Consider the following 15,531-nt stretch of genomic DNA (forward strand, 5'->3'; position numbering starts at 1 on the left):
CTTTTTGATTTATTATAGTGATAATCTTATTTATAATATAAAATTTCAGCCATTGAATAAAAGCAATGCAAATAAATGGTTTCTATTAATAAGACATAAAAAGACTCCATAAAAGGAAAGACTTTTTGTTTAACGATTGAATTTGTTTACCAATTTTTTTATAAATTTTAAATCAATGACGGTAGTTTAATCTAATAGATTTGATCATCTTTATTAATTAACCTTACAGTAAGGTCAAAAATGATGACCTTACTGCAGAATTTGCCAACATGTCTTCTTCCCAAACGGCGCACCCACGCTGCTGTCTGAAAACTGCATGACTTTGCTTTGTTGGGTTTTCCTCTCAAACTCTGCGGATATTGGTACCTATTCCTGTTTCTGACTTCTTACTGCTTGACTTGACATCCATTAGCGCTACTACAGTAGCTGCTCCATTCATTGTTTGACTATATTTGTCAAGTATCATACATGTAGAATTTGAATTCCTAACTCAATTCTTTAAATTGCAAAAGATATCTGGTTTTCCACTGCAAAATACCTACACCAAGCTCTTGAGCAATTATTCTGTTGTTTCTTTTTCTGTTAGATGGCATTTTCATTTTAAAAAAAAAAAAAAAGAAATAAGAAATGAGTATGACAACTTGATCGAGTACGATTTCTGTCTACATGATGTTCCATTTTCAAATTATGGAGCATTTCTGTATCCCATTGAGTTAGTCTCATCATCAAAACATGGTTTATGTCTATAATGTCAACTGATCTTTTGTCTTCTCTCTAATTCTTTTTGCTGCAGTTGCTGCCTTACAGTTTAATGGTTTTTGGTTAATGGTAATTGAACATGTTTTTTGTTTTTTGTATGTGTAGGGACTAACTGAGAAATAAAATGAGGACACATATGACACTTTTAGCTTCGTTGTTGCTGTGATCCCATATTGGTCTAGCCTCTATCAGGTATACTTATCTATTCATTCACCCATGTTGAAATCCAGTACATATCCAGAAGAGAGTTGTCGACAAAGACATTAGTGTACAACTTAGAATTTTGTTCTCTCGTGGATGCAAGAGCCTGGTTCTAAATTCCTTGATCTAGTGCATGGTTTTAAAGCATGTTTAGTTGATATTATGTTTTGCTGCCTTTTTATTTTGTTTGCAATTTGATTGGTTTTGATATTATGCTTTGCTAAAATAGTGAGGGTAAAGGGTAAATATGGTCATTGCAGATGGAATCTGAGAATAACGGGATTTCCCTTGAATCAAATGCTCATCCTTTGGAGCAAAATGATGAGATACAACAGACTTATGAGAAAACGCAAGGCAAAAACAAAAGGAAGTTAAGTTCACAAGTTTCGATCTTTTCTGAACATTTTCCGAAGAAGAGTTCAATTGATGGAAAAGCAATAGCAAAGTGCAAGCAGTGTGGAATTGTTTTGAATTGTGATAGTAAGCATGAGATAGATACTCTGAAACGTTATAGTGAAAATTGTGCTGGGAGAGACACACGTGACATAGGTCAAATGATTTCTTCTAATCAACATGGGTCTGTGTTAACAAGGTCTTCAAATTTTGATCCTGAAAAGTTTCGTGAATTGGTGATAGGTGCAATTCTCATGCATAATTTGCCATTATCATTTGTGGAGCATAGTGGGAGCAGGGATCTTTGGTCTTACTTGCATGAAGATGTGACTTTGATCTCTAGTAACACTCTTAAAGCTCATATGATTAAGATGCATCGTACAGGAAGAAGCAAGATAAAATACTTGCTTGAGGAAACACCTGGGAGGATTAATTTGACTTTTGATCTGTGGAATTCTATCACTACTGATATATATATATGTGTTATTGCTCATTTTGTTGACAAAAATTGGGTTTTACAGAAAAGAATATTGAATTTTTCCTTTATGCTGCCTCCATACAATGGTGTTGCATTGATTGAAAAGGTGTATGCATTACTAGCTGAATGGGGAATTGATAGTAAATTGTTCTCTGTGACATTGGATAATAATTTGGCTACTAATGCTTTTGTTGAATTGTTGAAAGTGAACTTGAATGTAAGAAAAGCATTTTTAGGAGGTGGCAAGGTTTTTCATCTAAGATGTTTTGCTCAAGTTCTTAATACGATTGTGCAAGATAGTTTGAAAGTGGGTGATTGTGTTGTCCGAAAAGTGAGGGAAAGTGTTCAGTATGTGAAAGGGTCTCAAGTGAGAAAACAAAAATTTCTAGAGTGTGTGACACTAATGAATTTGAATGCAAAAGGAGGCTTGAGACAAGATGTTCCGAATAGGTGGAATTCCACATTTCTCATGCTTGAAAGAGCCCTTTACTTCCGCATGGCTTTTTCTCACTTAGAGATTAGTGATTCAAACTATAAGTATTGTCCGTCTAAAGACGAGTGGGAACGAGTTGAGAAACTTTGCAAACTCTTGGCTGTTTTTTATGATATTACTTGTGTTTTTTCTAGAACAAAGTACCCAACAGCCAACTTATTTTTCCCTCCCATGTTCATAGCACACTCAACTTTGCAAGAACACATGAGTGGACAGGATGTGTATATGCAATACATAAGTACTCAAATGTTTGCTCAGTTTGAGAAGTATTGGTCTGATTTTAGCTGGATTTTAGCAATAGCTGTGATATTGGACCCTCGTTACAAGATTCATTTTGTGGAATGGAGCTATGGGAAGCTTTACGGGAATGATTCAACTCAGTTTAAAAACGTTAGAGATCGGTTATTTTCTCTTTATAATGAATATGCTGTCAAGGCTTCTCCTACTCCATCCTCTTTTAATAATACTTCAGATGAGCATACTTTGACAGAGGGAAAAAAAGATTTCTTTGAGGTAATTTCTTTATTTTTGAAGTCTTAATTTGTTATTCAATTTTAATATCTTTTATGCTGTTTGTAATGAAAAAAAATTATATTTTAATGACTATTTTTTCTATTTATATCTTTCTAAAGTTATCTTAATTGTTTTATTATTCTTAATTAGGAGTTTGACAGTTATGCGACTATTAAGTTTGGGGCTGCCACCCAAAAATCTCAATTAGAGTGGTATTTGTCTGAACCAAGGGTTGAGAGAACAAAAGAAATAAATATTTTACAATTTTGGAAAGAAAACCAGTATCGGTATCCTGAGCTTGCTGCCATGGCTCGAGATGTCTTGAGTATTCCCATATCTGCAATGGCATCTGAATTTGCCTTTAGTGTTGGTGGTAAATTCCTTGACCAACATCGTAGCTCACTCAAACCAGAAATTTTGGAAGCCACTGTTTGTTGCAAGGATTGGCTATTTGGGGAAGCTGGTAATGTCATCTTCTTTCACTTTTTTATTTATTGAATATTTTAGTTTCCTTTCCTTTATTTCATCTTTACTATAATTTGTTTTCTCAATGTAGAATCAATGCTTCCTGTTCTTTGCAATCTTTTGTATTTGCAACAAGCCTTTTTACTTCATGCTTTTGCCACCCTTACACCTACATTTGAACAGTGTTATCATTTTTTTTTTGCCCTTAATAAACTTTTTTTAACTTTCCTAAACAAATTGTAGAACATGAAGACATGGATTTAAACGTGATTATAGAGGATATTGTGAACTTAGATGTTAGTATGGAAGAAGTTACATCAGCAAACCGAGAGGTAACTAAATTTTAAATTTCATTTAATTTTTTTTAATTTTTATCTAATTTTATTAATCTATATATATATATTATTTCTATTTCATAAATAGGTTGAAGTGAAAGAATGATTTGTGACCATGGCCAAGGAGTTTTTAATCTTGATTTTTGGTGTTTCATTATGTTTATATTGAATGGTATTTGGATTTTATTATGATTCTCCATGTTGATGTTGATGTCGGTGTCGACTTTTATTAATTATTATGCTTATGTTGATGTTGATGGGCTTATTCTGACACTTTTCAGCATACTCGGTGCATTACTGCTGTTTTGTTATAATTATCTTATGATTATTAGTTTTAAATTTTAATAGTGGAGTTATCTGTTTTATTAACAAAAGAATATTTAATTTAAACAAGTTATTTCATTAAAAACAAATGTAAACAGATTAATTGTATTTGAACTGCATATGTAATTTAATCTAACTTATTTAATAACCGTGCTATTCGTATTGTGTCGTATAATATGTTTAATAAACATGTTTGTGTATGTGTTTAGATTCTTAACACGTTAATTAATAGTGTGGTGTTTATATTTATTTATATAACTGTTAGTATCTTATTTTATACCATACAATTGGTATTGGGTTAACCCAAATGAGATTTTAAAATTTATAATTGCCCTCATTTATTTTTTTAAATAAAGAAGATGTATTTGTGAATTCTCGGAAAGACAATATAATAGTAATTAGTTTCCATATAGCATAACCACCTTTTTTTTTTATAAATAAAACATATTTGTACATTTATTAAAAGTTTACTTAAGAATTTAATAAATAAATATTAATTTAATGCCCTTAATGATGATTTTTATTCTCATTTTCACTGTCACAATTATTTTTATCGAACAAATTAATCAACAGTAATTAGATCGAAAAGAGTAGTGATAGCCAGATTGACAATGCTGCTGCACCGAGATTAGGAGTTGCAGTGTTTCCATTAATTCCATCATATAGATATTAATTTGGAGATAAATATGTTAAATTATTTATAATTAAAAGAACTTAATTCCCATTAATTTGGAAAAAAAAAAGTATAGGGGTAAATTTATTGTCAATGGGAGAGAGAAGAAAAATCTTTTTCCTACAATTTGACCTCTGCTTTTACTAGACTAGACTGTTTTAGCCTCTTAGGTAGCCCAACCTTGGAAGCAAATTAAGCTGCCTAGTCTCAAAGGCATGTGCCTGTTTCTACCAGGCATCCCTTTGTCATATGAATTTCAAGGTAAACATGGACCTAACAATCAAATTCCAAATCTCAGATCCAAAGCAATTGCATACAGCTGCCTCAACCAGACTCCCCGACCCATCTCACCTAATTCATACACAAACCACATGCTACACCAGAAATATCTCTGTCGCCATGATATATATTTATATATATTTCTCAAGTGAAACACTACTTTTCAAAGTGAAACCTTTGGAGCTAATTATGCATACAGTAGGGACACATTGAAAGCAATGCGCACTTCCCCAGCACTCCTTTGTCTACTGCTCATTGGTTTAACTCCCAATCTAATCCAAACTAGTTGCTACAGGGATGTGTTGAGCTGGATTAGGCTTTCACCACCGAACAAACACAACAGGGTATAGATGTGTTGAACCCAACAAACACAACAGGGTATCTCTCAAATGCTACCAAAAATATGTTTCTTAATTTCAGGTATCTGATTCTCACAGCTTTGCTTATCCCATCCATTACAATTTATCATGAATGTTATACATACATGGGTTCTGTAAATATCTCACATCATCCCACAACTAGTTCTAATCTCTTCTTCACTTCCAATTTTTCCAAGCTCATCAGATAAACACAAGTACTCAACCAGATTTGTCCAGCAAAACACACAAAAGAAAAAGAGAGTAAACAGAAGACAATAACTTATCCCAATTGTTTCTAGCTAAGCAATTTTGTACCCAGCATAAATTGTGGATTTATAAGCAAATTAATAAAGGGTACAAAGGGTTATGTACATCAACAATTGAAGTTTAGCAGACAAACAAACAGACAAATTAAAAAGGAAAAAAAGAAGTTAAAGAAGAAAGAAAGGAAAAGATAAAGAAAGCCAAGGCAGCATTTTTAGTTTTTTTTTTTTCCTTAGCTATGAAGTTTAACTAATATGACCCTCTTTAACTACCTTACATTGATCCTTTCCTAAAGATATAGACCCAAAGAAATAAAAATGAAAAATGGAAAAAAAAAAAAAAAAGAAATTGGGCAATCCACTAGAAAAGCTACATATTTTGAATCCATCCAAAATCACTTGCTGCTAATCAGGACTAAACTATTGTTGGTATTATTATTGTTGTTGTTATTAGTGGATGGGGATGATCTCTTGATAAGATAAATGAAAGCAGAAGCAGCCAACAATGCCACACCTGTGACGCCACAAACCAAACTCCCCAACAGCAGCACGCGCCTCACGTGATCACTCCCCCGCCGGCCGCTGCCTCCCTCCCACCACGACGAGTCGTTGGAATTCATGGCCTTGGGCAATGCAACCGTGGAGGGCGTCGAAGAAGAGGAAGACTTGGATTCCGCTCCGAAGAAGGACATCATCTCCGGTGACTTGAGCCCCGTCGGCGGCACGCCCTGGTACTCCAGACCGTGGTCGGAAGGGCGTAGCTCCCTGGCCACGGATTCCCCGATGATCATCGTGGTGATCAACGGAAGATACGCAGTAATGGCTGCAGCAATTCTTGTTATGTCGGAAGAAGCCATAGCTCAGTTTCTTTGTCTTTTTTTGTTGTTGTTGTTTTTTGTTGGGGATTAGTTTAGGTGAAGGGAAAAGGCATTTACATTAGATTTGCATGGTCTCAGAGCGACGTCGTTTAAGTGGAGAACTTTAAACTTTAATATGTAGTTAGTGAGTGTATTTGTCTGGATGCGGAAAACTCGTGGCACACTGTCGGGGGACCTCACGGAAAAGTTTTCACTCTCCGCCGCTTGTTTCTTTGTCTTTAACTGCTATCCCCTTTTTTTTTTTTTTAATTTTTCCTCCAAATTTAATTGCTATAATTTTATTTATTTATTTAAAAAAACTATTCCAACTTGCTTCTTGAGTAAGCAATTATGGGTTAATTAATTTTAGTTTTAAATATAACATTAGACAAGATATAACATTTGGGTCGACATTTCAGTTTTGATTTTAATCAAATTTAATTATAATTGGACTTTAAATTGAAAAACAGAGAAAACTGTGTGCTTAAAAGGAAACAACATGATAGTTTTTCAGTTTTGAGTCTTTTCACTGGCATCATTATATCATGTAAAATTCACAACTACTTAAATTTGTTTTGAAATCAAAGCCAATGATATGCATTATCATCTCTTCTTTTCACCCTTTTTCCTTTAAATCATAGGCATCATATATATAATAAAATTGAAGTATAAACCTTCAACATCATTTACTCATAGGGGTGGTGATTGAGCAAGTGTATATATGCATTCTATTGCTTGAGTCACTTCAATTCAATTGAACAATTTGAACATAAAAGTAATAGGGTCCTATTTTAATAAGAAATAAAATATTTTATTTGACTTTAAGTGTGTGAGTTAAGATAAGATGAAATGGGTCCAAGTTGGATACAGTCAAACTAGTCTTTTGAAAGCTAGATACCCTAATTAATTTGTCTCTATGATCACCTTTGAAGATTAGAAGGCCACACAACATTAGGCTTTTTACCTACCCTTCTATAAATGGTACTATTCACTTTGATGCACATTTCCATCTTCTGCCTCAGTCTTTTACTTAGCCTTACTTTACCATTACTGCTGGAGCTGGTAAGAGCTTGGGTTGGCAAATGTGCCTTTGTAAAATAGTGTGAAAAAGTGTTGTAAAGAGCTAAAAGGTCTAAAATGTAACTTAAACACTTCATTGGTATGGTGTTTATCTAATTTTAGGTTTGAACAAGTTATATTATTATAGTTTCAAGTAACTCAACTTGTCACCCACGAACAGCCGAAGAAATTATACTAGGCCAAATGTAAAGCAGAGGAGTCCAAATTCATATTCATGAAGCTGTTGTTCACTACAAGGATTCATCCTTCATGTACTTGATCAAAAGTTTTTCTTAACATAGATAACATGCATAATAATCTGAGAAAGTTGGAAGAAAAAAGAGAGAGGCAACATGTATTTTATAGAAGAAAGGAGTTGTTGCAGACTGTGTCAGGCTTTCAGCATTGCTTGGGGGATTTGATCCAACAGAGTGGTGACTGAGTCTGTTGAATAGAGAATTCAAAACTTGGCTTGACGCTTGCATCTTTTCAGGTTGATTATGCCCAACCTCCATGCAAATTCTAAGTTTCCTCCATTAATCATCAGAGTAATAAATTGAGTTCCTTTAATTCACAGTTGGAAAAAGATTGAACTCAGACTAAAACAGATTGATTTCCTCCCAAGAACAAAGCACAATGGCTCAAAATTAAATTCCATCTCCATCCATTTTACATCATAAAAATCCAGCTTATAAACATGATCTCTGTGTGGACAAACCTTAGGATGTGTGCAGTCAGCAGCTTCGAGGAACAGTTTCTCATTCCAATCCACAAACTGACCGATGAACCTCACAACGAGCAGGATATCCCCACATAATTCGACCAACAAGTACAAAGATTTGGCAAGTGACAATTCTCAGGAAAAGGAGGAACATGATCCATCCTTTTTGCCTCGGAAAATCCCATATTTCAACACTATGATTGCTGGCGTATGATATCTTGGTAGTGTGGATGCCTAGAGTTAAGTAATTCAGTCCAGGAACTGTCTCCACTTTTATGATATGCAATCTTTTCCCCCTCCCTGCACAACAGAATCAATACACCATAGTTGTTATAAAAGCTGCAATCGGGTTCTCCAGCTGCTGCCAGGATTATTGTTTTCCCAATAAAATAAGCTCCTACTTGTTGCTTTCTATAGACATAACTATAGCCTATACAATACTATCTCCATTGATGAATGTATGAATGCTTCAGCAACTTGACATTTTGTTTGCTTGAATATCATTTATGAAATCCCACCAAGAATCATTTCTGGCTGTTATGAAACTGCTGTGAGTGCATGACTTTCATTTGAGGCTAACTTCCGTTTTGAGAGTATAATTTGTGTGATTTAATGTCACTTTAGGCCCAACCACAGCTGGAATCACATCAAGAAGCTTTCAGATGTTTAGAATGAAGAAATGACTCTTTAGCTTGGCCTTTTGAATGAATTAAAAATACTTTTTGAAAGGAGCCAATCGAGCCCTTTATCTACCTTTTTTATTATTCTCATTTTGATTTTCTTCCTTCTCTTTTATTTGTTTTTCTCTTCTTCCTTGCTCACATTTTCTAATTTGTGTCCTCTATGAGTCCATTGTAGCAGCACCCTGAAGAATTTGTTATTTTAATGAAGAAAAAATGTTACTGAAACTGGTTTAAGGTACAACAATGTTTATGCACAGAAAAGAAGACTATCACTTTGTTGATGCTTTTCCTTCTTCTCGTATGAAGGGTTTTGGTTGATCACTGCCATCATATGATATAATTGGCAAAGGTTATATAATATTCTAATTATGTGGCCTACCAACCTCTAACTAACACAAGTTCATATGATAAATGGAATTATGAGTATACCAATTGTTCCCTTCATGATAAAGTTTGCTTGAGCATTTTTTTTACACAGAATCGTTAAGGATATATGTGTATGGGATGCACATAAATGTGAAGTTCATGTTCAGATTGTGTGATAGCCCCAGATTTTAATCTAGTTATTAAATGCAGTCATATATTATAGCTGCAGTACTATTCCCCTCTTTCTCTCCCTTTTCTCCCCGTGGCAAGCCTACTCTCCTATCCTCTTTATAAATTTGTAACGCAAGGCTCTGAACTATTGTTGGTGGTTTACTTTTTCTACAAACTTGGTTGCTAGTGCTAGTTCTCCTGTCCTGTCCGCCTCCGAAACTTGACTCTTGTTTTCTTTCTTTTCCGGGTTGGAGGGTGGGGGTAACTACCAGGTAGCTAATTACATGGCTATCGTTGGACCATTTTCTTTCAATTCAAGTCCTTGGTGGTAATTATCCTGTCGCAATTATAAGATTAATCATCAAGTTTCAGACTCATCTGCTTTCCTTTGTCTCCTAGTGAAGGAAAAAAGCAATGCAATCCGAGGTGAACATGACGTTGTCATCTCATTCATCATTTGCTTCCGAGAAGGCCCAATGCAAAACAAATTTTGGGCTCAGTTCCCTATTCATTTCAATTGGATTCCTACACTAATTTTTTATAGCATTAAATTTGAGCAACCTCCTAACTTGATAAAGGTGATCATATATATATGGAGGAATGACTGATAGGGTGCATTAAATTGCAGGATTGGCCACCAAAGCAAGCTTTGGCAGATTGTGTTCCCTGGATAATTAAGTTTGTGCCTCTGTTGTTGTTTGATTGGCATGAAGCTGAATTTGTTAGAAGGATATTTTTGCCTTGCTACATGTAAGAACAAACACCTTATCAGGTTTCAGCTGATGTTTTTGTCTATTGGATTCAAGTTTGGGGAACCCTTTCACAAACCAACAAGGGTTTTGGGCGGCTAAAAATCCTAGGATGAAGCCATTCTCTCGTCATTACAAGATACAATATTTCAGAGGAAGATTCAAATTTAACTTTTTTATTTAAAACTTTGATATAAATACACCGAGTCAAATGTTTAAATATAAGGCCACTTATGGATCATTGTTTTGTGTTTTTTTTTTGGGGTATATTTTTTGACCTGTGGTAGGTGCAAAGCTTTTAGTTTGAAACTTGTGGTGCTAATTTATCGGGATATTGTGAAATATAAAACCTGATTAATTGGGAAAATAAGACATTTGAGTACTTGTAATTTGGAAGTATATAGTAAATTCCAACCTAATCTCTGCTTTATTGTTTCCAACAATAAGGTATCATTAGTCAGAACAAATTAAGCAGCTGTTTCTAATAACGGGTCGCCCTAAAACTCATTGAAAAAGACATAAGGAGCCTAGCTCACTCTTCTTGTTTGTCAGACAGCAGGAAAGGAAAGGAAAGGGGAATTAATTCTCCCTTTATATATATATATATATATATATATATGTGTGTGTGTGTGTGTATATGTCAATTTTATACAACATTTTTAAGTTAAAATTTTTTAGATAAACATTTAGTTTGAAAATTCAAATTCATAAATTGAAAGATGTTATAATTATAGATCATTTCATGCATACATATATAGTTTGAAATGATTTGATTTAAATAAGTATTTTTTATTAAGAACAATTTAGGGTTCAATAAATAAATATTGATGAATTTTTATTTGTATAGTTACTACTTTTAATTAATTTATTTTACAAACTATTGATTGATTTATGAAATTTGCAGTGTAATTGAATGGTTTTTACTTGCAAAAAGGGTTAGGTCTCACATGCCATTTTCCCTTTGAGAAAAGGCCATAAAGCATTGTTTTGATCCGAAAGAAAATTCTTTACCAGTCATTTCCCCTTTGAACATTTCTTTCCATTGACTTTTCTTTAATTTTATTTATACAAGTTAATTTAAGTAAATGAATACAAAGTCAAATTCTATGTACCCTTTACTTTATTCTAAGTTGTATTTAATTTTAATGATATACGTAATGGTTTTATCTAAACCAATTTTCTTGTGGCATACGTGATGTATATGTAAGTATCCAAATAAAACAATAATATCTATCTATCTTTGAAATGGCATGCATGGCTTAATTTCCACATTCTTTTAATTGCCCTATAAACTGAATTCAACCTAAGGCTGCTTTCGATTTGTCTTTACTTTTCTTTTCTTTTTGCTAAGCCTAGATAGTGAATTCATTCTATATAAGATTAAAGATAGTATACCAGGTAGCTAATTACATGGCTATCGTTGGACCATTTCCTTTCAATTCTAGTCCTTGGTGGTAAGTATCCTGTTGCAATTATAAGATTAATAATCAAGTTTCAGACTCATCTGCTTTCCTTTGTTACAGTTTGTCTCCGTCTTCTAGTGACAGAAAAAAGCAATGCAATCCAAGGTGAACATGACCTTGTCATCGCATTCTCCATTTGTTTCCGAGAAGGCCCAATGCAAGGCTCATTTCCCTATTCATTTCAATTGGATTCCTACACTAATTTTTTATAGCATTAAATTTGAGCATCCTTCTAACTTGATAAAGGTGATCATATATATATATGGAGGAATGACTGATAGGGTGCATTAAATTGCAGGATTGGCCACCAGAGCAAGCTTTGGCAGATTGTGTTCCCTGGATAATTAAGTTTGTGCTGTGCCTCTGTTGTTATTTGATTGACATGAAGCTGAATTTGTTAGAAGGATATTTTTGCCTTGCTACATGTAAGAACAAACACCTTATCAGGTTTCAGCTGTTGTTTTTGTGTATTGGATTCAGGTTTGGGCAACCTATTTCACAAACCAACAAGGGTTTTGGGTGGCTAAAAATCCTAGGATGGAGTCATTCTTCCGTCATTTCAAGATACAATATTTCGGAAGAAGATTCGAATTTAAATTTTTTTTATTTGAAACATTGAAACAAATACAGTGAGTCAAATATTTAAATGGAAGTCCACTTATAGATCATTGGTTTTTCCTCTTGGGCATATTTTTCAACCTGTGGAAGGTATTAAGATTTTAGTTTGAAATTTGTGGTGCTGATTAATTGGGAAAATAAGACACCTGACATGTCAGCACTGGTAATTTGGAAGAACATAGTAAATTCCAACCTGATGTCAGCTTTATTGTTTCCAAACGTAAGGTATCAGTAGTCAGAACAAAGCCAGTGTTTCTCATGACGGGTCGCCCTCAAACTGATTGAAAAAGAGATTAGGGGCCTAGCTCATTCTCGTCGTTTGTCAGACAGCAGGAAAAGAAAGGGTAAGGGGAATGAATTCTCTCTTTATTTTATACAATATTTTTAAGCTAAAATTTTTTAGATAAACATTTAGTTTGAAAATTCAAATTCAGAAATCGAAAGATGTTAGCATTATATAGATCATTTCATGCATGCATATATAGTTTGAAATAATTCGATTTTAGATAAGCATTTTTATTAAGAATAATTCAGGGTTCAATAAATAAATATTGATGAATTTTTAATTAATTTATTTTAAAAACTATTGATTGATTTATGAAATTTGCAGTGTAATTGAATGATTTTTACTTCAAAAAAGGGTTAGGTCTCACTGTACAACACAAATATAACATCATTCATCACATGCCATTTTCCCTTTGAACATTTCTTCCCATTGGCTTTTCTTTAATTTTATTTATACAAATTAATTTAAGTAAATAAATACAAATTCAAATTCCATGTACCCTTTACTTTATTCTAAGTTGCATTTAATTTTATTGATATACGTAGTGGTTTTTTCTAAAACAATTTTCTCGTGGCATGCATGATGTATATGTAATAGCTGACCATCATCGACATGGCATGCCTTAATTTCCACATTCTTTTTATTGCCCTGTAAGCGGAATTCAACCTACGGCTGCTTTCTGTTTGTCTTTTCTTTTCTTTTTGCTAACCCTAAATAGTGAATTCATTCTATATAAGATTAAAGATAGCGTATGCAATGAGACGAACAGAGCAGCACGGGAGCTTTTCTTATATAAGGATATATCTGAGTGAAGTAGGGAGTCTGCTCGAAATCAAAGGGAGATGGAATTGTGTGGTGAAAAGAGCAAGATTCTGATATTTGGTGGCACTGGCTATCTTGGTCAGTACATGGTGAAGGCAAGCGTTTCCTTGGGTCATCCCACCTATGCCTACACCCGCCCTCTCACCCCCAACTCCTCCTCCACCTCCAAGCTCCAGCTTCTCAAGGAGTTTGAATCCATGGGGGTCACCATATTCTATGTAATTTTTAACTTTCTCTGCAAATCTTCTCATACTATGATAACTTGTACGGTTTCCTTTTCCCTTCCTTGATTTGGTCTTGTTTTGTGTTGACGCATGCACACAGGGGGAGCTGGACGACCATGAAAAGCTAGTTTCAGTCCTTCGACAGGTTGAAGTTGTGATCTCCACTCTGGCAGTCCCCCAACATCTTGACCAACTCAAAATAATAAGTGCCATCAAAGAAGCTGGCACCATTAAGGTTGTAATTACTCCCCGCCAAACCAACTCAAGTTTTAAACATATCTATTCCACTCCCTAGGAGTTTCTAAACATGATTATGTTTATGTTGTACGGATTCTTTAATTACTTTGTTCTTTGTCTTTGATACATGCGAGAAAGTTTAAACAAGAAGAGAGATTCTAATTCTTGCATGAATTCTATCCCTCGGACAAACTTGGATTAATTAATGTTAACTTCCTTATTTTATGTACCGTAATATGCACTATTCACCAGGAATCCTCCTTGTCAAAGCTAGCTAACAAGTTGTTATTGTGTTTCATATGTTACGGGAAAGTAGAGGTTTGTTCCATCGGAATATGGGAATGAAGTGGACAGGTCAAGTGCACTTCCACCCTTCGAAGCTTTACTAGCTAACAAAAGGAAGATCAGAAGGGCAGCAGAAGCAGCTGGACTCTCATACACTTACGTTGCAGGGAATTCATTTTTAGCATACTTTGTAGACTATCTGCTTCACCCACACGATGAGAACAAAAATGAAGTTGTGGTTTACGGAAGTGGCGAAGCCAAGGGTAAGCTCTTAATTGAGTTGGATTAATTGCACGACTCTTTTTGACTTGAACCAAAACCCATCGGCCATAGCTCTACCTACCCACCCATCCCACCTTAATAATGGTCAAAAACAAAGAAACAATCAAAGGTCAAGATAATGCAACAATCAATCGCTTAATTTCCTTCATGGAATTTCTTGTTTGGTTCAGAACAAACCTTTCAAACCTTGGAATCTTCCTACATAATCCTTATCTTTGAAACCAGGTTGGTTATTGGAAAAGCTCATTGACTTTTGGGTATCTCGTGGCGTGGAATAGATTTTGTGGGGTGAGCTCACCAACGAAAGGAAGAGTAAAAAATTAACTTTAGCAAAACTAGGTGATTTATACTGAGTAATATTTTATTGGCTTTGGTTTTATCTCCAACATGCAGTTGCCTTCAACTACGAGGGAGATGTTGCAGCCTACACCGTAAAGGCAGCCACGGATCCAAGGGTAGCCAATCGCGTCATCATCTACAGACCACCAAATAATATTGTAACTCAGTTGCAACTGATTTCTGCATGGGAGAAAAAGAGTGGTCGATCCTTCAAGAGAGTTCATGTGCCCGAGGAAGAAGTCATAAAGCTCTCTGAGAGTGAGCCCCCCTCCATCCCATGCGTTAATCATCATATTTCATGACATTAACATATGTCATGTTCATCTTGTTAGAATTAGCTTCTTACGTATGATTTTTCTTTGTTGGGATTTTTTGTAGCTTTACCTTACCCGGACAATATTCCGGTGGCGGTTTTACACAACATATTCATCAAAGGAGATCAAATGAGCTATGAACTGACAGAACAAGATTTGGAGGCATCAAAGCTATATCCTGACTACGAGTACACTACAGTGGATAAGTATCTGGATATGTGCGTGGTTAACCCTCCTCAACCCAAATTAGCAGCATTTGCGTGATCATTTCACCTATGTGATCAAACCCCTCTTTGGATGCTTAATTTGGTCCTATGCATATATATATATATATATATATATATATATATATATATATATATTTCTAATATTATTGCGACGTAATAATGATCAATAATTAATCTATGATTATATATGTACTGATTAAATAGCCGTCATTCTAGAAAATAAGAATGAGGTGAGATATTTGGGTATTAATGGGCATAAAATGGTAGAAAAGTTCCCAATTGCTTGCCGCACG

At 34.5% G+C, this 15,531-nt stretch overlaps 3 protein-coding genes across 9 annotated transcripts in view; 2 read left to right on the forward strand and 1 right to left on the reverse strand.

Annotated features, from left to right (window-relative positions):
• Positions 1-6,128, forward strand: part of LOC110427134 (zinc finger BED domain-containing protein RICESLEEPER 2-like) — a 7,642-nt gene extending 1,514 nt beyond the window's left edge. For 2 of the 7 annotated variants that reach the window (XM_089785439.1, XM_089785440.1), the window contains 6 exons: positions 230-362; positions 865-951; positions 1,221-2,837; positions 2,988-3,300; positions 3,546-3,634; positions 5,990-6,128. In XM_089785439.1, the coding sequence (XP_089641565.1) occupies positions 1,221-2,837; positions 2,988-3,300; positions 3,546-3,634; positions 5,990-6,010 (2,040 nt within the window). In that variant the 5' untranslated portion in view covers positions 230-362; positions 865-951 and the 3' untranslated portion in view covers positions 6,011-6,128. Of the gene's footprint in view, positions 1-229; positions 363-864; positions 952-1,200; positions 2,838-2,987; positions 3,301-3,545; positions 3,635-3,725; positions 3,921-5,208; positions 5,334-5,989 lie in introns of those variants that run through there. The other 5 variants (XM_089785437.1, XM_089785436.1, XR_016352037.1 and 2 more) reach the window with 4 other exon arrangements.
• On the reverse strand, positions 5,562-6,648 carry LOC110427136 (GATA zinc finger protein). Its single transcript, XM_021442559.2, has one exon. It carries the CDS (start codon positions 6,390-6,392, stop codon positions 5,931-5,933), a length of 462 nt encoding a protein of 153 aa, XP_021298234.1. The 5' UTR covers positions 6,393-6,648; the 3' UTR covers positions 5,562-5,930.
• Positions 6,649-13,277: 6,629 nt separating this feature from the next.
• LOC110427231 (isoeugenol synthase 1-like) lies at positions 13,278-15,530 on the forward strand. Its single transcript, XM_021442708.2, has 5 exons — positions 13,278-13,548; positions 13,655-13,789; positions 14,108-14,339; positions 14,752-14,955; positions 15,076-15,530. Exons 1-5 carry the CDS (start codon positions 13,351-13,353, stop codon positions 15,273-15,275), a joined length of 969 nt encoding a protein of 322 aa, XP_021298383.1. The 5' UTR covers positions 13,278-13,350; the 3' UTR covers positions 15,276-15,530.
• The last annotated feature ends 1 nt before the right edge of the window (position 15,531 follows it).

The sequence above is a fragment of the Theobroma umbraticum genome, unplaced genomic scaffold (assembly GCF_002168275.2).
Source record: "Theobroma umbraticum cultivar Fairchild unplaced genomic scaffold, ASM216827v3 scaffold_228.0, whole genome shotgun sequence".
Classification (NCBI taxonomy): Eukaryota; Viridiplantae; Streptophyta; class Magnoliopsida; order Malvales; family Malvaceae; genus Theobroma; species Theobroma umbraticum.